Below are 24,658 nucleotides of genomic sequence, written 5' to 3' on the forward strand. Positions count from 1 at the left end.
CACGCAAAACATAACCGGCCGGTTGTCGGAAGTACGCCATCGGTTCGCTGGGGCAAGTCCCATCCATGTAAGAGGTCGCGTTGTACAGGGCGGATGCTGGTATGACGGCATGGTGGGCTGCGGTCGGGGCCTAGCCGCAACGTCGCCATAACGGAGAGGCCCACTCGGAGAGAGTGGTTGACTCCTCGCGACGACTTCAGCGTACATGAGTGGTGCAGACGTCGGGACATGTTGGGGCGTCGCGACGACATCGGCGTAGCTTAGTGGAGCGGCCGCAGGACGATGTTGATGCTGGTCTGGCAAGACCTCGGCAATTTCCTGCTCGATCACGGGACGGAGCGTGGGCATAACGTTTGTTGCGGGCTGTTGCGCATGCGGCAGCTGGGCGAAGGTTAGCAAGGAAAGCTGGCGTGCAACTTCCTCCCGAACGAACGCTTTCACTTCTGTCAGCAGTGCTGTCTGGTCGGAGATGGTGGCCAAACCAGCAATGTGTTCGTCACGCGATGAAGGGTGACGTGTCAAGGAGCGCTGCCTTCGTAGCTCTTCGTAGCTTTGGCATAGAGTGACGATGTCTGTCACAGACTGAGGATTTTTCGCAAGTAGCATGTTGAACGCATCGTCTTCATTCCATTCATGACATTTCGTATTTTGTCGGATTCCGACATCGTCGCGTTGACTCTTTTGCACAAGTCTGGAACATCTTCAATGTAGCTGGTAAATGATTCCCCCGGCTGCTGTGCACGTTCTCGCAAACGCGATTCCGCTCGCAGCTTGCACACCGCAGGGCGACCAAACAGCGCCACCAAAGAATCTTGAACGAGGACCACGTCGGAAAATCGGTCTCATGGTTGCTGTACCAGAGACTGGCTACACCCGCGATATAGAAGATAACATTGCTTAGCTTTGCGGGGTCATCCCATTTGTTGTGACCACTTACCCTCTCATACGTTGTCAGCCAGTCCTCCACATCGGTTTCGTCCAAACCGCTAAAGATGGCAGGATCTCTGTGGCGAGGCATACAAGAGCACATGACAGACTGAGGAGGCGCTTGCTGGGATGGAGTAGGTGGCACTTGCTGGGATGCGTCTTCTGGCATGGTTGAGCGAAGGATACGGGATCGAAGCTCCAGCATTCACGCTGTAGGCCGAAGAACCTCCACCACTTGTAAAGGCGTTTATTAGACATCAGCCTTTTGGACGGACCGTTAGTTCTAAGCCCGAGCTCTTAGCACGAGCGGCATTTCTCGAGGAGAGCGCAGGAGGAATCGACCCACTAGAAAGGGCTGGAGAGCATGATCCACTATGGCATTCGTATCCTTCGCTACATATATATATATATATATATATATATATATATATATATTGCGTGCCCAGCAAGAACGGCGAAGAATACGACGAAGTCGAAGATCCCGCGCCAGCTGGAGAACCGTCCCTTCGTGTCCGGCTGCTGGTACTATTGATTGCTCTTGCCTTAGCGCGTGACAATATATAGACATCAATAAAATGACGTATTTAAAGTTCGCATATCACAAAATACAGCTTGTTTAATGTCTGCAGATAAGTCTTCAGCTTGAATGTATGCATAAACGTGCAAATCAGCCTATTCATTTAGACATCACATTAGTTTCTATTCTTTGCCATAGGTCTTCAAAGTTGTGTCGACCGCCCAGGATGTATATGGTCTATCCCAGAAAAATACCTGAAGAATATATGACAGCAAGACTCCATGCTTCAAGGAGCAGTACAAAGCGGCCAACGAAAAGCTAATTCCGGTGAGATCTTTACAATACTCTTGTTGGGTAAACTGCTTTGACTTCAAGGATGTGTAGTACTATTTGTAAATATTTTAGTAACAAATACTTAGGTTGTATCTTACATTAAGACAAACTTGTCTTTAGGCGATGGATGATTCTTTTTGCCAGAAATTATGGGTCGCCGTTATTTGTGGTCTTCACTGTGAAGTTGATAATAGGATTCATCATAATAAAGTGCTTCTACATCGATTTATTTGATTCTGCGCACTATAACAATGTACTATGCTTTGTAGTGGCATCAACTGTGTGGCCTTTGCGCTTCAGAGAAAAAGAAATGAGTGGGTTTCGATGTCTGGAGCAGCAAATCTCTCGTACTTAATTAGATGCATAAGTTGTGGACTCATGCAGTGCAAGTAACATCTAGCGGATTATGCTATGAGCGAAAATTTCATTTCAAGCATTCGCAATGTGGCGTCGCATTGGAACCTAAGCCGCGGTACTTTGGAACCGTTGGTACGCCGATCCACTCTCTCGATGACTATGTCGCACTATGCGCATAGAACGACATCTTACTGGCTTGCCGCCAATCTGTGACGTAAGCAGAAATGACACCTGAAGGGTGAAGCTATGCGCGTGCTACAGACTTTCGTTTTGGTTTGGAGCGTTCTTAGTCTCAATTTGTCATACCGCAATTTCATGGGTAACTGAATTTTTCAAGGTCTGAAAATTGATAATGCTTGTAGCGAGAGCTCATTTGAATTTTCCAGCCACGATTACTTATTACGATTTGCTTATTAGCGACGAACTACTACGTATCACTCATCGCCTCATTGTCGCCACCATTGATGGCATGACACAGAAGGAACCGTCCTTTGATTTCATCACACTAAATTTGAATATTGCTTAGCCTTCCTAGAAACAACTTGTGTATGTATTATTGACTGTCAGTACGTATTACTTGTAGGAGTAGTCGCCATTTGTAAAGTGCTACTTGCCGGGCGTTTGTTCACGAGGTATCATAAGACAGCTTGTAGTTAAACGAATGAGACAAGTTGAATTCCATTTAGGCCCATTTTAAAGTATTCCCGTTGTATGATATAAGAATTTGTAACGCAAAACGGATTTCTTTTAGGAACTTAATGGGAGTTACAACGTATTTTCTATTTATACCCAGAACATTAAAATGCATACACTTACTGAATACTTCGCAACAAGGCAGCAAGAACTATTATGCAATACCTGAGCTGCATGCGCCAACAAATTTCATTTTAAATTGCGCAGGTATAGAGATATCATGTTACAAAAATTAGCGTAGCTTGCACTAGTGGCGCATAGCTAAAGAAACAGCGGTGCTGATAGGCACCTAGCTGGTTCTGGCCATACGGGTTAAGCTCCGTTAAGTCGGGTTAGGTAGGGCGCACACTTCGGGATCAGCCTGCCGGCGCTGCAACCAACTTTAACGCGGACGGCAGTTCCATGCTATGCTACACTATGTATGGCTATGCTATGCTAAGAGCTGCTTTGCATGGTGTTATACGACCTCCACGATCGGGCCACAGGCGAGGTTTTTTCGGTCGACGAACACGGTTTTACAGATAGCTTAAACAGCTTCGCTGTTAAAAACATAGTGGCAAGAAAATACCATGTGCTAAGAAACACAAATTATATCGTGCACCGTTAACCACTCGTGGACAGTGAGGGACGTTATCGGGTGGAACAACGGATCATTGTCGGCAAGCTATGAGTATTTAATTTACGAACAAGATTCAGTTTCAGACATATAACGGTGGAACCAGTGTGACGCATTTACCCTACGATATCCATCTAACATTATCCACTGTATGTTTATTACATACCTTCCACTGCAGGAAAGCTATCGCCAACACTTTCACCCACCGTCAACCGACGACGTCGCTGATAACAGTGGCCTTCAGATGGCTTTCACAGTGAGTTCCAAAAATGCCTTACCTAAAAATCCATCTGATATATTTTCGACGAAGTAATAACTAACATTCTTACGCTAATGACACATACCATCAAAGTATTGCATGTGCTTATTTTCTTTAGGAGTGTTCTTGATGCATGATACGGTTCCATGCAAGAAAATATTTCTATACAGGATGCAATATTTAGGAAACCTGCTTGATGTATTTTTAATAATGGGACCGCAGCTCCGGATGAAACCGGTTTAACCTCTGCCAACCTTTTGGAAGAAATGATGAATAAATACTAAGTCTCGAAAACCAATCCATTAGTAATAGTGAATACATGCAAGTAATAGATACCGCTAACACGCGAACAAGCAATATGTAAACTATACCATTTAAGAGTTCAGTTTATGAGCTGATGACTGTTACATTTCTGGTGAAGAATAATAAGTAATAATCCTCCCAAATGAATCTGAAAAGTTTAGGCTGCGTGTTTTGTAATTACTAGTATTACTACACGGCCCTCCTGCGAGCAATTCAGTTCACATTGTGTAAGATGTCAAAAACAGCTAACTGCGCTTCACTGTCGCGTTTGGTTTTAGATTAAAATCAAGCGCCCGTGCAATGCCAGCACATCGACAAGCCCGCATTAAAAGCCTCGTTTATGGAGCGTCGATTCTTTACTGCGGAGCGATAGTAAACTGATTCATCTTCACGTTAAATTATTAGTAAGCAGATATAATACATTAAGCTCAAGGTACTCTTGTTGACGACGAAACGAGGAAAGCCATGCGCCATGCGCAGGTGAGGTGTTCGTCTGAGAGGGTTGAAACACGAATGCGCGGGCACTTGTAGTTTCAGGAAATATTAATGTGACATATATTTAGACCTAATGAGACTACAATGCATATATTTTGAAAAATTGCAACACAGAATGTACAAGATGATACCTCAATAAGTTATGAGTAAAAAGATGTGTCAGTAAGTGGAGGAAATGATAAGTATTTGAGTTAACGGAGCTCCTCATTATTTTTTCCATGCCGTCATTCAAAAATGCGCGCTACTGCTGTATGATGCCTTATAGACTTTTGTTCTCACTTAGGATAAACAAGCTGACAAAAAATTGGCCGTATATCTGCTTGCTTCGCTGCAAATTACGTCGAAAGACGATAGTCTTCTGCTGCCCCAGTTACGTAACAACCTCTCTTCTCCCCCCTCCCACCCCTCACGCTCTTCCCCTACAAGCCCGCTTTTAAAGCCTCGCTAATGGAGCGTCGATTCTTTACCGCGGAGCGATAATAAGCTGATTCGTCTTCGCGTTAAATTATTAGTAAGCAGCCATATTACATTAAGCTCAAGGTACACTTGTTGAAAGGGGCCAGGCAAGGAGGCACAATCTCTCCAATGCTATTCACTGCATGCTTAGAGGAAGTATTCAAGCTCTTAGACTGGGAAGGCTTAGGAGTGAGGATCAACGGTGAATATCTCAGCAACCTTCGGTTTGCAGATGACATTGTCATATTCAGCAACAATGGAGACGAAATACAAGCAAATGATTGAGGACCTTAATCGAGAAAGTGTAAGAATTGGGTTGAAGATCAATATGCAGAAGACAGAGATAATGTTCAATAGCCTGGCAAGGAAACAAGAATTCAGGATCGCCAGTCAGCCTCTAGAGTCTGTAAAGTAGTACTTTTATCTGGGTCAATTACTCACAGGGGACTCTGATCATGAGAAGAAAATTTACAGAAGAATAAAATTGGGTTGGAGTGCATACGGAAGGCATTAACAAATCCTGACTGGGAGCTTACCACTGACGTTGAAAAGAAAAGTGTACAATCATTGCATTCTACCGGTGCTAACACATGGGGCAGAAACTTGGAGGTCAACAAAGAATATCTAGAACAAGTGAAAGACCGCAAATAGAGCGATGGAACGAAAAATCTTAGGACCAACGTTAAGAGACTGGAAGAGAGCGGTGTGGATATGAGAACAAACAGGGATAGCCGATATTCTAGTGGACATTAAGCGGAAGAAATGGAGCTGGGCAGGCCATGTAATGCGTAGGATGGATAACCGGTGGACCATTAGGGTTACAGAATGGATACCAAGAGAAGGGAAGCGCAGTCGAGGTCGGCAGAAAACCAGATGGGATGATGAAGTGAGGAAATTTGCAGGCGCAAGTTAGAATCAGCTAGCGCAAGACAGGGGTAATTGGAGATCGCAGAGAGAGGCCTTCGTCCTCCAGCGGACATAAAATATAGGCTGATGATGATGACACTTGTTGACGACGAAACGAGGAAAGCCATGCGCCATGCGCAGATGAGGTGTTCGACTCAGAGGGTTCAAACACGAATGCGCGGGCACTTGTAGTCTCAGAAAATTCTAATGTGACATATATATCGACCTAATGAGACTACAATGCATATACTTTGAAAAATTGCAACTCAGAATGTACAAGATGATACCTAAATAAGTTATCAGTAAAAAGATGTGTCAGTAAGTGAAGGAAATGGTGAGTTAACAGAGCTCCTCGTTATTGTTTCCATGTCGTCATCCAAAAATGCGCACAGCTGCTGTATCATGCCCTATAGACTTTTGTTCTCACTTAGGATAAATGAGCTGACAAAAAATTCGGCTGCAAATGACGTCTAAAGACGACAGTCTTCTGCCGCCCCAGATACGTAACACCCTCTCTTCTCCCCCCTCCCACCCCTCACAGTCTTCCCCTCCCCTCACTCCTGCTATGATGGATGCAATGGAGGTTTTGCTGAATTCAATTCAAATTTTCCGCGTTCGCCCTGCTCTCGCGCCATCTGTTGGGACCGCTTATTACTGTTGGCTTAAAGCCGGCTACAGAGCTGCGGCTTCAGTCTCCTCGACACCATTTCTAACGCGTTCATGTTTCATTTACTAACGTAAATCCCAGTCCGACGTGTTATCGTAAATATGTTATGGTATGTACATATACGCGTATTTTGCTTCAAATAGGCCTGAGGTTTCCTTTGCGCTGTATAATGTTGACGTGTATGACCCCGTGCCTCCACTGCTAGTAGTTTGGTTGGTTTAGGCCGGGCTGTTGAATCGAGTGAGAGACTGACAAAGTTTTCCGCATTTTGGTAGCCCAAGAAAGACCATCGTCTTCAAAACCGTATAAGTGTTCACACCATCGGTTTTCCATGAGCTGGCATGGGTCGACAGCAGTTCTATTACATTCCCCTCGCCTTGAAATTTTGCTTCTAAGGCTCATTGTGACAAACGGCGTAAAAGAGTAGAAGCAAGCTGAAAGAACGCACCGAAACACAGAAGTGTTGTTGCAACACTAGGCCTCAAATAATAAGAGCAGCAGCCCAGGATTGCTAGACCTTACCATGGACAAAGTAAACTATGGGCATGGGCATATAATACGTCCACACTTTAAAAATCATCCTTACACCCTTTCTGATCATTGTTTTTGTCGTCGGCTACCACTCACGTTGAAGATTGTTAAAGAATTAGGCTCTATAAAATAAAGTAAAATTGAAGCAATGCCACGGCTACATAACTTCGAGGTATTAATAACATAACTCAGTAATTCTCCCTTTTATTTCCAGGCATATATCAACGTACTTCAAGAAGAATGTGCGGGGATAGACACTCGTCTAGCAGGTCTAGAGAACATCACCGGAATACAGCTGTTCTTCATTTCGAATGCTAGGGTAGGTTTGTTATTGGCTAAACAAATTATATTCAATACGATCAAAACATTCTGAATTCATTTTACAATGCCTTCTATTGCTTTTGTGTTAATTCTACAGACTATGTGCAGAATAGCAGACCACGAAACTATCAGCTCCGATTTCAGCAGCGCATCATACAGCCCTGCGCGAACCAGGTAAGGAAACATATCGGGTCAGGAAATGAGCGTGCGTGGTTTCACCGCCCTATTACTGTTACTTTTGTTCTCACAAAATTTTCAGTAGACCTCAAACGAAACGAAATTATGTCTTTTCACCTTTTTGTATTGCGTGAGGTTGTAGCAGTAGTACCTGTTCAAATGAAATTATTCTAGCGAATACTACCTAATATTTTTAGCATTTATTTTCGTTAGGGCACCATGGCAGGGAGAGTCAACAAAGTGTGAGAAGAGAAGTAATTCTCCAGCACGTTTGCAACCGCAAACAGCCACACTGAATACAAAACGCATTCAACAATCCCTCCTATTCATTCTCTGCTGATTGCGATATCTTAATTGTATTCTTTTACCATTACATAGAAGGAAGCATTGCCGCAAAGATGCATGGTTTACCCAGCTTCCCGAAGTGCCCTCCTGCATAAACATTCATTTGGTTCCACTTTCTGTTCCTTAGTGGTTTTATTTCAACATCATCAGAATCAAAATATGTCGGTATCTGTAACGAGTTCTGTATTCAGAGTTCTTTAAAGGTCTGCTCTAGGCCTTTAACATGCTTTCATTCATTAGCAGTAACCCATTGCGGGGGTTTTTAAAAAGGTGCAGTACTTAAAAAATAAAAGATGTAGTGAGAAAAAGCAAACAAGTAAGGAATAATCAAAGCACCAAATATAATATTGTAACGGCACGCTTCACTCGCAACCAAATATCAACATGGATGGTTTTTGTGTAAAATCGGCGTTTGCGTCTTATGGTGAATGCGACCCTAAACCTTGAAAGCATGAATGCGGCTAGATTTTCTCCAAACTGCACGTCGGGGCCATGTTGTGCACAACTACTAACAAAATGGAAGAGTGTCTAAGGCGCACACTATTTCGAAAAAACTAAAACAAACTTCTTCACTTCCCTATCTAGTCGACACAGCGTAGCGAAATGTAAACTACCCTTCGCGTTCTTCACGTGCATTTCCACAATTTGTTAAGTTTGACAGTGTGCCAGTTTGCCCCATATTGCTCCCTCTTCGGTATCGGCCCAGTTCGTAACGCATCGTAGCATCATCATCAGCCTATATTTATGTCCAGTGCAGGACGAAGGCCTCTCTGATCTGCAATTACCCCTGTCTTGCGCTAGCTGCTTCCGCAACTTGCGCCTGCAAATTTCCTAACTTCATTATCCCAAATAGTTTTCTGTCGTCCTTGACAGTGCTTCCCTTCTCTTGGTATTCATTCTGTAACTCTAATGGTCCACCGGTTATCCATCCTACGCATTACATGGCCTGCCGCGCTCCATTTATTCCGCCTAATGTCAACTGAAATATCGGCTATCACCGTTTGCTCTCTGATCCACACCGCTCTCTTCCTGTCTCTTAACGTTAGTCCTAAGATTTTTCATTCCATCGCTCTTTGTGCTGTAATTAACTTGTTCTCGAGCATCTTTGTTAACCTCCAAGTTTCATCCCCATATCTTAGCACAGTTAGAATGCAATGATTGTACACTTTTCTTTTTAACGACCGCGGTAAGCTCAAGTCAGGATTTGGTAATACCTGCCGTATGCACTCTAATTTTATTCTTCTGTAAATTTATTTCTCATGATCAGGGTCCAGTGTGAGTAATTGACCTAGATAAACGTACTCTTTTACAGACTCTAGAGGCTGACTGGCGATCCTGAATTCTTGTTCCCTTGCCAGGCTATCGAACATTGTGTTTGCCTTCTGCATTATGCTAATCTTCAACCCCACTCTTACACAATCTCGGTTAAGGTCCCCAATTATTGGTAGGAGTCATGAGGGAGGTAGTGGCCGAATACTGCACCAGGGAGGCCAATTCCTGTTCTGGTGAGGGAGTGACTTTAATGAAGCTTTGTGGGCCTTCCTAATTTGGTTGCACCTGGATTAGTATAGCCCCACTAGCTCTCAGCAGTTTTTTTTTTTTGCCGGTGTCAGGCCACTTCATGCCTCATAGCGTAGCCTTTCCTGATCACTCTGCAATAAACAGATGTGAGGATGAGGTAAGCGAGTGTGGACGGTGCCAGGTGGGTGCGAGGGAGGGTGCGGTGACGATGTGAGGCTAGCTGAGGAAAAGACGATTCATGTGTTCGAAGTACATAAACGTCACTGAGATCGTATGCGTGGTGGGTTCAAATCTAAAGTTTTGGAGTCTGCTGGTAGACAGTCTCCCTGGCATAGATCTACGTCAAAAGAAATGTGAATATGACACCTTAAATAAACAAATCAGAGCTTTCTACCTCAACAAGGTTTGCTCAATTTACACTCTTTAGAAATGTTCGCTGTCTGCAAAACAAGCTTGCTTAAGAGGGACCATTACCTTGAGCGCTCGTACTTAATACACGCATACGATGAAATTAGTCTGTTGGGCACGGTATTCACATCACCGAATGCGATAAGATCGGCTTTAGCTGCACTAAAAAATATTCTTCTGGCTTTATGTGCAAATTTCTTATTTTGATCATTCTGCTTTGCAAGAAAGATTGAATATAGAAAAAATAATAATAAACCATCAAGCCTCCAACTCTTTAGCTTAGTAATTGAAAACGATATCATAATTTTGAAACGGAACTTAGTAAGGCAGTTCTAACGGGCAACAGACAGACAGACAGACTGACAAAGAACTTTAATGAAGGTCCTGAAAAGCGGACAACTGAAATACATTATACAAGAACCTGAAATATGCCAGCTGTTTTAGCAAAGCAATTGTAAACAATGTAACATTTTCAGTTAAGCAATGAAATCAAAATTTCCCGCATGAGTTGCTATAAGAGATGTTTAAAGAACTACGATATCTGTTTTGATGCCGAGTTATAGGTTTGTAAGCATCGTTCGTTAATGTTTTCAAAATTACCACATTTTTGTCAATTTTTGTAAAACATTATGTCTTAAATCAAAGTCTTGTTTTGTGGAGGCGATAAGTTCCACGTTACTCCATTAGATGCAACAATTTCCTTCAAGACAGCTAGCGGTTGTTTATTGAAATCGTGTAGGCATCTCCTTTGTAATTGAATGTGAATATCGAAGTTGGCACAGATCTATATTATGATATATATAAGCTGCCTTCCAAAGACGGTGCAAAATCCAATTTCATTTGCCATAATGCGCATAGCAAGATGCAATTTCTCCCGTTGTTGCTGATCGTACTGGGTAACCATGAAACAATTTACAAAACGGGCGAAAGCGAAATCACCGCAGCTCTTGTTGGCTAAAATAGCAAGATAATGGTGACTAAACGCTTTATTCTGTTAAGCACGACATTCAATACAGTTAATTTCACTCATTGAAATAAAAAAAAATTAGGGGCAGCAAAGACTGGGCAAACATCAAAGTTGGCGACCTTTATCTCGGTTTGGCCAAGTTTTAGAGAGGTTATGCATCGAGACTCGGCCACGTTTTGCGCAAGATCACCCAGAAATCATCGACAGCCCAAGGAGCAACGAACACTGGGTCCTCAATGTATCTGGAGGCTTCTGGACGCTCAAATGCTTTTGCTCGGTTTCGCGGGCTCATAGCTCCAGTTCTTCTGCGAATCACCGACGTTTCGCCGCCGCTTTGCTGGCGCGATACTCGGGATCGGGCCGAAGTCAGCTCGCTCGCTCTCGAGTAGCCGCGCGGTGGCTTTCGCGCTGCGCTTCCTCTTCTTCGGGAGTGACGCCCTTCTTAGGCCTGCCCCATCTTCACAGCGATGTGCTCGGCGCGGAGACGGTTGGGCTTTGGTGTCACCGCGGTGGTGACGTGGAGCTCTATATCCCGTGGGTCGGCGCAGTGACCTCACGGCTTAGCTCTGTGTCTGCGCAGCCGCGGCAACCACTCCGCACGGCGCGGTGACGTGATGACTCGGCAAAGCTAAGGCGAAGCGATGAGGCGCGCGCGATGAAGTCAAGGCTGACGCAGATGTGGCGAGGCTCGGCGCATTTGAGCAGCTCGGGGCGAAGCGTTGCTAGGGGACACGCGGTGACGTCATCGCCAGATGGAGGTTTTGCGGCGTACACTCGACAGACGATCCTCAAGCTTAAACAGCTTCGCTGGTTCACAGCGGTAAGTGCAATTGCGCTTGCTGCACTACTTCCAGGATCGGCCCACAATTTTTGTTAGCACTACGCGACCTAAGAGCGAGCTTGAACAGCTCCGCTGTTGCTAGACGCGCACCAAGCGTCTACATAAATTGTTGCCTCAATGGCGGTGAGTGAGCGCTTCCTGTGTTCCGACACGTTGGCGCCGTCAGCCACACACTGATGAGCGAGAGCAAGGCCATCGTTGTCCTGTATTTTTTATTCGCTGTCGTGTGAATACTGGCTACGTAGTGGTTATGTGTGTGACAGATATAGGTTGATGTCGCGTCCGCGATCAAGTCCATGGTTTGAAATCAGTTTGAGTTGAGGGCATAAATTAGTTAAGAACTAAAAGAAACTTGCCACTTTGTAGCAATCACAGAACGTACATGAGTAAGTAAGTTTTGCAGCGTGTTTGAGTATTCTGGCTACGTATATCGATTAGTTTTATCAATACAATTTTAGAGCGAAACATTTGTTTTTCAAGCAGTTGTTTTCAGGCTCTCTCGTTACCTATGTCATCTCAGAGGCAGTTGGCAGCAGCGTATACGTGCCGCACCATTTACCCTGATGTCGGCACCGCCGTTTGCGAGGCGTGTCTTTGAAGCACTGCTGGCTAAAGCGGGGATTTCGCAGTTAGTTAAGCAGCATAGTTTCACTGTGAACAAATGGTAAACCATAGAAATGTACACATACTATAACAAGGCTGATGCGCCTGTGAAATGGAAACTCCACCTACAGCTATCCGCCTAAAATTATGCGATAATCTGATATTCCACACGATTACCGTTTTTCTATATTATGCTCCGTTTAGTTGCTAGTCAGTGTCAATAAAACGTGTCATAGTAGTTGGACCGCCCCCTAAATACCCGATTGCAACTTATTGGGCACTTTAAATAGGTGCATTACTGTTAATTCTTGACCTCAACTGTATTTGCATGCCTCCTGTCATTACTGCAAGAAAGGAGGATAAGATTTTGACGCTCTGAATGACTGAACTAGTGTAACTGCCTTCATGCATTTTTTTACAAATTCCAAAGGCGATATTTGACGCATGATATGGGTGCAAGTTATTTCAATTCTACCCAAATGTACTGCGATCTAATAGGCTGAATTCCTCTGAGCAGACTGGCGCAAATAACGCAGTGATTGTGTTCCCAGTTGTCCCGTGAACTTATGATAGTTTTAAAGGCTAAATGATGTCAACAATTTGAAACACGCTCAATGTGGCTATGTGGTCGCATCAACAAAAATGACAGATATACACCTGGATAGTGCGATCGATATTTAGCAGAAAAAAATGTGTGTGCACAGGTTCGTCGGAGTAATAGATCTTCATTTCACTCCATGTAAACGTCATCACTTTTCACTACATAGTGGAAAGTGACGAAAGCGTCTTCGTAGCCTGCGCGGGCTAGCAATGCATGAATAACTGATTAGTCCATGTTCAGAGGTTGATTCCACATGTTCGTGAAAGCTTTCAAAAAACATGCAAACGAAGCAATGCCTCTCGTGGTGTAGAAAAAAGGTGTGATTTTTTCGTGTCTTTTACAGTGAAATTTGTTTAAATGTAAGTCTGATCATTAACAATTTGTCTGCTCAAGATGTGATTACTCGCATTAGTAAAACTAAGTCAGTTAACTAAGAAAGAAAATTGCGGTAAAGCTAGTCTCTCCGGGCGTTATCTCTTAAGTGACATACAAGTAAACTTAACATTACAGTTGGGCATTAGTATACAACAAAGCTCTATTCCAAGATATTCATTAATGCACCAATGACATGTGCCGCGGTGTCATTTCCGTTTCACTAAGCGTTTTTTTACAGGCAGTGATATTGCATGTAGAAATGCCGATCTCTTGTCTTTGCTTAGAAAATCATAAAACCTCTCTTATTTATTTTTAGGGTCAACGAGGCTATGAAAAATTTGAAAGAATTTGCTGAGGCTTTCAACTGTTCACGTCATTCCCCAATGCGTCCAAACAAAACCTGCTCTTTTTGGTGAAGGAGAATCAGACGACAACAGCATAAATAAACTATTCTGAAAAGTTAAATAAATAAATGCTATCAATAAGCAAGTCTTATTGCTTAATGAGTTTTCGCACCTTCTTGGCACCTTGGCACCAATTCACTGAAATCAACAGATTACAGGCTTGCGCGGCGCACCCTGCACAGTCACAGCGTAAGCTTGAGCAGCGGCTCGATAGGAGCTCCGTTCTTGGCAGGACGCACTAGCGGGTCTTCATGGCGAAGTCACTTTGCATCGTGTTCACGGAATGATCGAACGATTGCAGGTGGGCCCACCTGCAACCTCAAGTCATTCTGCTCATGTTTGTCACGCCATTTATGTTTCACTCATACTTCTCTGACTATATATTTCGCGCTCGCGTAATAAACAAATCAGTTGGAAGTCAGCGTTGGTGTCGTGAATTCTTTTTCTGTGTCCCGTTTTGGCGCTGTTTGCTGAAGTATGAATATTTGAGCGTCCTGCGATTGGCAGATTGCATTATCCGAATCAGTGGAATTGGAGACGACTTGCAAAACATCATTGAGTGTAGAGTAGAATTGATCATTACGCAAAAAAGAAAGACAACATTCTATAGTCTGCCAAGAGAACGAGACTTCATGATTGGCAGTGAGATTAATAAATCTTTGCAGCATACGTTTATATATGTCCAATACTCAGATGGACCCTGATTATAAGATCAAATACAGAAAAAAAATCGCAAAGTGCAGATGGCAGGTGCAGCCAAGTTACGCCTGGAAACTTTCTACTATACTTGAAAATGAGAGATCACAATCATTGCATTCTACTTGTACTTTCAATTGGGCAAAAATTATGAGTTTAGCAAAGCATTTGGCAAGTTTAAGGACCGCACTACGTGCAATGAAACGAAGAATGTTAGGCATATAATTAGGAGATAGAAGCAAGTGGTGTGGATTAGAAAACAAACCAAAGTAGCCGATATTTTAATTGGCATTAAGAGGAAGAAGTTGAGCTGGGCAGGTCATGTATTGTGGTGGTTCACTATATTTACAGAATGGGTGCTAAGAGAAGGGAAGCCGAGAGCGATGAAGAATTAACGGGAGCGATGGAAAAAGGAAAGTCGGTGGCATAACATTGGCTCAGCTGGCGTAAGATGTCTCGTTAATGTCCTGCAGTGGTGCCTAATTATGATGCTGACAATGCTTTTAATGAAGGCTTATATATATTAATCAAAGAAACGACATATAGCTCTATCCGTCGCCAGAAAACGTGTGTTAATTGTCACTGCATGACACTGTTTCTATATGATATCCCGCTCTTCTGGAAACGTGCGAACTAGCACCCCGAGTGGTTGAGCCGCGAAAGTAGAGCGTTTTCAATGGAACGAGTGGTTTTTGCGTGAATAAATAAAAGTACAAGTAGAGTATTGAAAAAAGAAGATGACAGACTGGTTCTGGAAGACAAGCCACTCGAGACAAATGCAGTGAATATGCAATGGAAAGCTAGAATTTTGTTTCCAGAGCGGTTAAAGATTCAGGAAGGGAACCCAACGGAAACGACAAAAATTTGTACTTGATTTTCGAGACAAAAACGGCGCTGTGATAAAACTATGGCTTATATCGTAATAGCCGCTATAGCGTACGCAGTCTGCAGACTGAACTTTCGATTGATGACTATCTCGACTCTGTATACTTAGCGTAACACTGTTACCAAAAGCAATTTTTGACATACAGTCGTGCAAAATCACGTGGCACCTTGATAAACCTTGAAAAAAGCACCTTGAAAAAGAACTTTCGTGCATTGTAGCCTGCAATGCACTTAAAAAACAAAGCTTTAACAGGTACCTGAAAACAAGCAACTTATAGTGATATAATCCTGCTTATAGAGGCCTCTATTATTTGCGGAGGACAAATTAACTCTTTCCCTACCATGTAGAAAATAGGTGTTTTTTCATATGTTACGGCAGATGTTTGTTTCTGAAAGAAATACTGCACTCAATATTTAATTTAATACATAAACAGAAAGCAAAATGAATTCACTTTTCACGCACAAAATTTTTATTGACGAGATGTATATCATAAAAAATATAAATTGTTAATATCAAGATAGTGCGATAAAATTGAACAAAGTTTGTAAAGACGCGCTTGTATCTACGAATAAAAAATGTTACGCAAATATGAGAAATTCAAAATGTATTGCCATTCATTAGGCACTATTTCCGAAAAAATCAAAATTTTTCATTGAACTGGTATTGCACTACACAAATCTAACTGCAAGCACTACAGTAGGGCGTGCCAGGCTGCGGCCGCCGATGTTCCATGCTGGTTTGCGTCGTCGTCGCTTTCAGACTCAAAGTACGACAAAAAGTCAACGTCCTCTGACTCGCTGCTATTCGATGTATTGATAAGATCAGCTGCAGAGGCAGCGGAATCACGATATCTGCGATCTCCCGAAGCGCATGCGCCGTTTCCGGAGCCGGACATTTTTGCGTTATGCTTTGACGATCGCGAAACATCGAAGCGCGTTTAAAAATCACCGCTTGGCGGGAAAAAAAGCGAACTGCTTAGAAAACAAAAATATAGTTTCTCCTCTTTCACTTCCGATGGCGCAGTATTCCGTGAGCGGCGCGGAAGGTCTCCAAAGCGGCGTTTCAAACCATCGATAGAGAGCTAACCATGCCCAATGGGCGCGGTACGGAGAGTTAAGTAACAAACCTAGGTTTTTTGTGAGTAGAAGAGTGGCAGTGGGGCGAAGGCAGGCAGGGTAAAAAATGACAAATTACTGCTATGCATTCCATTCTGTATAAACTCACTAAGTTCAGAGAGGGATCGCAGTCTTATAGGCGAAAAAAAAAGAAACATTACTCTGCCTTACCGCATAAATGATAGTGCATTTCTTTCAAGACCAACTGCATCAAAATTACGGGCAGCCAATACGCCTTTGTTTCAGAAAGCGTAGCCAAGAATAACCTACGGGCAAAATAATACGCTTGAAACAGAAGAGGGTGCGTTAAGATAAGCTAGAAAATAGACGTTATCGACACCGAAACTCACAAAAACTCCAATGATGCGAAATTTAATAAAAAAAGACCGCATATCCACGAAGTGAATAATGATGAGTGGGCGAAGCACCGGGGGATCATTCGGGTAACCGCGAATCCCTCGTACATTGCCCACTCGAGCCTGCAAATGAGTGACAACACATGTGTACAGTATATAGAATGTTGTTTCATTGGTCGTATATGGTATTGTCACAAAAGAGCGCGAAATCCAAGCGCGCGCCGTGTGTCACGCAAGCCAGCGAAAGAACACGCCGGCCCCGCCGCAACTTCAACAGAGGGCGAGAGCGCATACGCCTCAAGCAACAACGCTAACAACGGCGCCGAAACGTCTGGAAGAGACTTGACGGAGCGACGTTAACAGGAGAGAGAGAGAGCACACGCGCGCGCCGAGACACCTTCTCACCCGGCGAGTCGACAGACATTACTACCGCGTGAGCATACACCAACAGGATGAGTCATCACCCCCCCCCCCCCCCCCTTGAGAATGGTCCGACAGCGGCGGTCGCAGGTAGGAGAAAATAGTAGAAGCTTCCCAAGCTTTGGCCATGCTACGAGATCACGACACCTATAAGAATGTTCGAGAACGCCTGTGGAAGCTATATAACCGCCGTGCGAGAATCGTTTAGGGGAATTCAGGAATTCAGGGGTTCAGGAGTTCAGTCCGCACCGGTGAAGTGATGTAACGTGAAGACCGAGCGTCTGCGGAAGAAGGGGATTCCCCGGCAAGCTAGTCGACGAGTTCATCGAGCGTCTGCATTTCCGGAAGAAGTTCTTTCTTCGAGATTTGCCCCAAGCCACGCCGAGATCGTCTGACAAGACCAGCACGGTGAATACGATTGGACACTTAGTGTTCCTTTTCATTTTGTACTTTACGTGTTGGACTCTTAGTGCTTGTCGTCAATTATTTTCTTGTGTTTGTTAATACCCATCTGATTTGTATTGTGTTGTGTCTAGCCTAAGTGTGCAAGTGTGTGTGTAACTGCCTTGTGTGAAGAATATATATTGTTCTGTTTTGACAACTCTGGGCTCTGACTCGGTCTTTGGACAGCAACCGGCGTTCGCTGGCGCACCAGAGGGCCCACTCTTAATTGTCCTTGCTTTCGTGGGATTATTTTCGGAAGCTGATAAGTCGGCTTTGGAATTTGATCCGGCGTCTGCGCCTCGATCACGGGGTCTGTGACAGGTATTGACGTGCGGACTTCGCTTTCCCTTCGTTAAGACTGCCTTGTGATCAGTGCAGCAGCATGGCGACGCCGGCAAGGGGACCCAGAGGCGGAGAGAGCGTGGGAAGCGTCGGCAAAACGCCGGAATCGTGCTCCAGAAGAGCACACGGACAAGGCCAGCCGGATCGCCAGTGCTTAGCACGAGTGGGAGCCGTTCGTGCAACCAGCTGTTCCTGCTCTGCATCACCTGCTTTTATTATATATATATATATATATATATATATATATATTGTACATGTGTACAGTATATACAGCGCTTATATAGCCCTTGTGCACCGCAGCGCCTCTAGCGGTTTTCATGCAAACCCGAGCTACGGACGGACAACGGATGACGAGGGACAAGGCTCGCCCCTAAGGTGGTTCGCTACTAAAATAAAGTCACAGTTTCGCCCAAAAGGCGAAGCACTAATTGAGATAGCAAATTAGTGGACAGCTATACGAGGTAAGATAGTAATTTTATCAGCGGTATAAAATTGTAAACATTCGCTTCCTAACTAAATTAACAAGCACGGTGCCACCCGCACACAGGTACACATGAACACATCTCGCTCGACGACCGCGGAAACTCGCGGCCAAAATGCTGGAATGAGCAAATTCACCTTCGTGCTGTCTATCGCTTCCACGCAAACTGATCTACGAGAATACCGCACGAACAAATGTATCAGTCGCCTGCAGATCGCTTTCACGATAAGGCGCGCACGGCCACGCAAAATACGCAGTTGGTGTCGCAGTTGAACGCTGCTGCCACCTTCCTCCCGCGCTGCCTGCCCATTTCCCTCTCTGCGTGAGCGAGACTGCGCCGCGATCGCCGGTTCCATATGAGCGCGGTCGCGAAATACGCAGTTACTGCCGGAAATCACCGCCCCCCCCCCTCCCTCCCTCCTTCCCTTCCGCCCTCCCATCCCACACGGGCTTTCGTGGGACAGAAGACGGTGGGTTTCTTGTCAGCTTCAATCTCTTGGGCATGCCAGGTTGACCTACGATCGTCGGCTCCTCTCGCGTGCTTTCACTCGCACTTACAGCATATGGCGTGCGGCGACGGTTATCGACCTTCGAAATTATTCGGAACATTACGGCGACGACAATGGCAGAAATACGCTTGGAGGGTCCCTATAAATGCTGTAGCAATAAAACAAAATCAGACAATTGCCAGCCCCACATCCGTGGCAATATTGATACGATACGCTAAATCATAGCAGAAGGTAAATTTCGTCGCAGCTGGAGTTTATATAGGATATAAAGCGCTATTTGGTTTTCACTACTTTGAAGCCATCTGGACCCCCCAGGAAGGACGGTGTGGGAGTCACAGCTGTCTAGAGCCACGCACGCACTTGCGGTAGTTTTCTGCAGGCACCCAGATGTAGATATCATCAGGTGGGCAGTGAACACTGAGCTGTGTTTTGTGGTTTCTCTCACGACTAATGAGCCTGACAATCAGCTGCATAAGAGTTAGTATGCCGCCTAGGACTACAAAATGGCTATTCGTATAGCGTTCTTTTGGGCGGCGCGTTTGCTTGGACTTTAGAGTGTCCTCAGTGGACACACGGGATAATCTTTACACGTAGCTGTAGACCTCACGAAACATCGGCCACCTCAGCAAGCTGTCAATAATATTGTGAGTGACGCCTTCGCATGTACCTTTGACATAACGGAACAAATTAGCAAAGAGGCCTTTATAGGTTTTCGTATCGTTAGATTGGGTTACTCCGGGTACACTAGGATGCTGGATGTGCAACTAGAAATCTGCGTGGCTGGATAGCGGTACGCGTTCGCTCTTGAGTGAGTGAGTAAAAACTTTATTGAAAATAAAGAAATTACAACATCTTCCCGTAGGGGAACCCTGAGTTGCATGCGAAGCAGCCATGGCGTCGACTCAAGGTAGTTTTATCAGCTGTATAAACTTGGACGTTACACAGCAAAGACTGGCGTTGAAATTGGAACACCGCGCACTGCTATTTTGTGCATCTGACGCATCTTGGCATTCAGGCAACAAATTTGAGCGATATGATGACTATTTTGACCTTTAGGTATATCATTATAGTCTGCGTGCTAAAATCAGTCCTTATTGCGGCCGCCATCGTTATGTTTTTGCATAGTATTTAGATATAGATACTTTTGGAATATTTTTATGTTTCTTTACCGCTTTAAGGCCTATGAGCTGTGTATTATATTCCGTCACTATACTGAAAAAGTCATCACTGCTCTGACGAGAGACTTCTGGAAGAACGACGCATCAGTAAAACATCCGGAAGCCTCTAAGTTATACTCGAATGATTTACACCAGTGAAAAAGCGAAAAAGAAAACACGTATAGCAGACGCGTTACTGGGTCTTTAGTGCGCATTCGCTTCCACGCTAGAAAATTCGATATCTATCTACTTTTTTGCAATTCCTAAGCGTCAAAACACAAGGAAGTCATCTGTTTGTGTTGGATGTGGGGCCAAGAGTGTATAGTAAGGCCCAAGGCTCACAACAAGGACGCAGGTGCAACACGCCGCTAGGTCAACTGACAAGCACAACCGGTTCTGGTGATGAGCAGGCGATCCAGGTGTGGTGGCCTGATAAAAAGTTCGGACCTGATGTTAAGTGCATCAGTGGGTACAAGCGAGTTCGCTTGTTTGATCAGTCAGGGCACATCACCACGACAAATCTCTCCAGAGGTCGCATCTAAAGCCGAATGTTTATTCAGAGGAAATACAGTATGCGGCTGTCGACAAAAAAAGTAATGAATAACAAGCGGTGTTGTAGAATGTCACCAAAGAGATGGCCGCGTTCCTATACTGATGATCAGCAGAAATGTACACCAACAGCATGTCGACTAGCGTGTAAGTGATGCTTCATTAATGTCGTTGCGTGTTTGCGTTGTGCCGGGCATGAGCGCGTAGTGTAAATGATGACATTGGAGAGAAAGGAATGAGCTAAGTCTGCGAAAAGTACTCGAGGATCGCTATATTGAACGTCCACGCCCTCTTGAAGAAAGCCTCCGAATTCAGTTGCTCAAGTGGCCGGAAGGTTCGAGTGTAGCTTACCGTTTGGCGTTTTTGTTAATCACAGCGATAGAGACACACCTAGCGGAAATAAACAGAGGGAAAGGGCCGAGTGAGTGGAAAGATAACCTAATGAGAGCTCTCGTGTGGTACATAACCAGAATGAGGAAGACAATCCGGAAGACAAGCCGGTGACGGCTTTTTCAAGCTCTGTCAGAGAAATTGTAGCCACGTAACGACACACAAATTAGAATATGGCAGCCCAAATGAATCAGCGTGGCCATACTTGCGCGACACGCCATGGTGGCGTGCCGCCAGGACATCACCGAGTTGCGCGATGACGGTATACATTGGGTGCTTCAGAATAAATAAACTAACACATCAGAGACATACGGGGACGTTTTTTCGGTACAAGATCCCATCCTTAAAAGAAATAAGCTTGCGAATAGAAGCATCAGAAGATTGAATTCTACGGCCCCTGTTTATCTTGTTCAGGATGACGTCACCGTTTTATTGAGCGTTTATTCCGAAAAAATGAGTTCAAGGTATGGTTATTTGTATCGCAATGGTGGCCATGCTCAGGCAAAAAAAAATGAAAGCACTGCGTTTAAGAGTGCCCGAGTAATCTTTGTAGATTACGTACGAGAACGATAGCAAGAATACAACATTATTAAACGAATGGAACTCGAAAACAAGTTCACTTTGTACAGTGCAGTAAAAAGGAAGCACCTCCACAGTGTAGCTGTAGAGGGCGCAAATAATGAACAGGCAGAAAAAAAGGACAGTCGTGTAGGTATGTTGCAAAATGCATAGACCATTCCCGTCTTGGCAACAGGATGAGGTTACTCCTGCAGGCAGTAAGTCTAGTACACAAGTCGGCCAGTTCGATCCCACAGTAATGAAATCCCGCAAAGGACGCGATGACGCCAGGACGACACGCGACTTTACGCCAACAAATAAATACATTTTTTAAAGCGAAGCTTTCCTTCGCCTCTTCCTTCGACTTTTCCACTGGTGCTGCTGCTGTCTCGCAGGCCGCTTCGGGGCCTGCGTCCAGTGTGTGCATATTCAGTGTTCAGTGTGTGCAGTCAACTGGATAAGAAACACCTGTCCAAGGTAGGCAATCACACTAAATACAGTATGCTCTCGATAATTCAAACTCGAGGGGACCCCAGGATTTTGTTTGAATTATGATAAGTTTGAATTATGAGAAGTTCTCGTAAATACGACTCGGGACAACATACTAACTTGTGTTGCAATGAAACATCCACATATATTCAATAATACATACGAACCCATTTATAACAAACTCGACAGTTCCGAGAAAAGTGCTCGTTATATCAGTATCTGACACGTGTGCACACCGGGAAAAGGAGAGATGGCCAAGGGTCATGCGCGTCCTCAATCAACAAGCCATTGTTGGTGTGAACGGTTTGGTCTCTATGACACATGTAGGCAATCAATTTGCGTTATTTGCCACTGTTAGTGATGTAATAATGCAAATATTTAGCTAGAAGAGACAAAAGCAGCAAATATTTGCCAGCACGGACAAGCAAAAAGTATGAATACCCCAAATTAACGCAATGATGCAGTTTGAATTAGGCGGCTTTAAAAACATTGAAAACATAGCGGGCCAACCAAAATTAGAAATTTGAATTAACCGAAAGTTTGAATTATCACAGTTTGAGTTATCGCAAGTCTACTGTACGAAGCATTTCTTGGCGAACATTTGACACTTTAAAAGTATCTATCTATCTAGCCGCCTACATCTTTATGCTCTCAAGGTCGTCTCGTTAACTTGGTAGGTACCGAAATTGGCACACTATGAGAAGAGTGTATGACGAACATAAATGATAAGTTATGACATGAATATCATGATATGTGTGTCATGTAGGTTATGAAACAGCTGCCTGTGTCAAAATTGGCATAGTATAACAAAAGTGCACGATTAACATAAATGATAGGTCATGAAACAGCCGCATACGTCTTGGAGCTCTCATGGTCGTTTCGTTAACTTGGTATGTGCCGAAATTGGCATAGTATGACAAGAGTGTATGACGAACATAAATGATGGGTCATGCCGTGAATGTCATGATATGCGTGTCATGTAGGTCATGAAATAGCCGCCTACTTCTTGGTGCTCTCATGATCGTTTGATTAAGTTGGTAGGCTCCCCGCACACTGCTTCGGATAACATCGATACCCACAGAGCGTGGGATCTGCCGGATTTTTCTTACGTCATATACCATCTACTTGTTCGCACAAGGCGAGCCATAAATACCTCTATAAAGTTCTTGCTTTCTTTATTGATGTATTTAGGACAATATAAGAATTGTCCTAGGGGGCACAGCTAAAGGCAAAACATTGCCTGACTGGGCCGTGCCACCCATACAGCAGCAGCAGCAGCAGTATGACAGTACAGAACATTTTAAAGACACATGTGAAAATCCAATATTGTACTTATAATGGATTTTCACATGTGTCTTTAAAATGTATAATGTGTTATCAATCTGTATAATATTGTACTTATAATACACAGATTGATCGCACAATTCAAAAAAGGAAAAAAAATAAAAGGCAAGTACAACTTTATACATCTTATAAGCATTTGAAGCGGAAAATAAAATGAGAAGAATGACACACAGCAGTAAATTAAGAGCAAGCAAAAAGTTAAGGAAAACAATATTACGTAATCTGAAAACACTTGTAGCCCCGAACGAAAAAAAATGGTTTCGCAGGAATATAGATGATAGCCTAACTTTGGTTTTCTTCTTCTGCAAATAATAATTTTCGTACCTCTGTTCTAAAAGTTCGCTTGGACGTTCCAGAATTTAAGAGATCTGTGGCCAGAGGATAGTCGTTTAAGAGATGTGGAATTTGCACGGCGAGGTTTTGTTCACCATAGGTGGTTCTACTTCATGGTGTAACTACCAGACGTACAAGAAGTGCAAAGTTTTGATGTTCACAATATTTTGTATTTGCTATAGAATAGTTTGGTGTTTCCTATTGCACGTAATGCACGGTTTTGCAGTGTTTGAAGTGGTTGTAAATTATATTTAGCAGTGGTCAACCAAACTAAGACAATATGTTAATCGAGAATGTATGAGTGGATTGAAATGTTGAGTTTCACGCTTGTCGGTAACAGATACCTCAACCTGTTTAGCGCACCTACAGCATGAGCAATACTATTTCTGAGAAAATCTACATGCGGTGACCATGACATGTCTTCATGGAATATAACCCCTAGAAATTTGGCTGTTTTTGCCTGTTCGATCTTTACTTTTTGGAATTGCAGCTGAAAATGCGAGCGAGTCATCGTTCCTTTTCATTTGAAAAGTAGATACTTAGTTTTACCAATGTTTAGCTGAAGCTTGTTTGCATTGAGCCACATGTCTAATTGCTGTAACCAGATGTTAACCTGTTCAAAAAGGTTTTGTATAACCATTCCTGAGAAAAAGACGTTAGTGTCATCAGCGTATAGCATAATATTAGAATAGCCTTGGACATTTACACTGTCATTATATACAATAAAAATAAGACGGGCCCTCAGAAGGAGCCTTGCTGCACGCCATATTTAATGTTGCGAGCTTCCGAACTAACGCCATTTGTTGTTGTTATTGGGTTGTTCCGGTTAAATAGCTTTTTTAATAAAGATAATGCAACACCACGAATTCCGTAAAGCGGTAGTTAAAAAAGAAAACATGTTGAACGCAGTCAAACCCCTTTCGAAGGTCAAAAAATATACCGAGAGTTAGTATTCGATTTTCTATG

At 43.8% G+C, this 24,658-nt stretch overlaps 1 protein-coding gene across 1 annotated transcript; it reads left to right on the plus strand.

The window, feature by feature from the left end:
- The first annotated feature begins 3,649 nt into the window (after nt 1-3,649).
- Nucleotides 3,650-13,728, plus strand: LOC119433920 (neprilysin-1-like). The gene is made up of 4 exons (XM_049658927.1): nt 3,650-3,699; nt 7,275-7,379; nt 7,479-7,555; nt 13,536-13,728. The coding sequence occupies exons 1-4, from the start codon at nt 3,688-3,690 to the stop codon at nt 13,633-13,635; spliced, it is 294 nt and encodes a 97-aa protein (XP_049514884.1). The 5' UTR covers nt 3,650-3,687; the 3' UTR covers nt 13,636-13,728.
- The last annotated feature ends 10,930 nt before the right edge of the window (nt 13,729-24,658 follow it).

The sequence above is a fragment of the Dermacentor silvarum genome, chromosome 11 (assembly GCF_013339745.2).
Source record: "Dermacentor silvarum isolate Dsil-2018 chromosome 11, BIME_Dsil_1.4, whole genome shotgun sequence".
Classification (NCBI taxonomy): Eukaryota; Metazoa; Arthropoda; class Arachnida; order Ixodida; family Ixodidae; genus Dermacentor; species Dermacentor silvarum.

What these genes read in the sequence shown, in the direction of transcription:
- LOC119433920 (XM_049658927.1), top strand. An exon ending in TCTTCATTTCGAATGCTAGG is followed by an intron (nt 7,380 to 7,478) that starts GTAGGTTTGTTA and finishes TTAATTCTACAG; the next exon opens with ACTATGTGCAGAATAGCAGA. An exon ending in TACAGCCCTGCGCGAACCAG is followed by an intron (nt 7,556 to 13,535) that starts GTAAGGAAACAT and finishes ATTTATTTTTAG; the next exon opens with GGTCAACGAGGCTATGAAAA.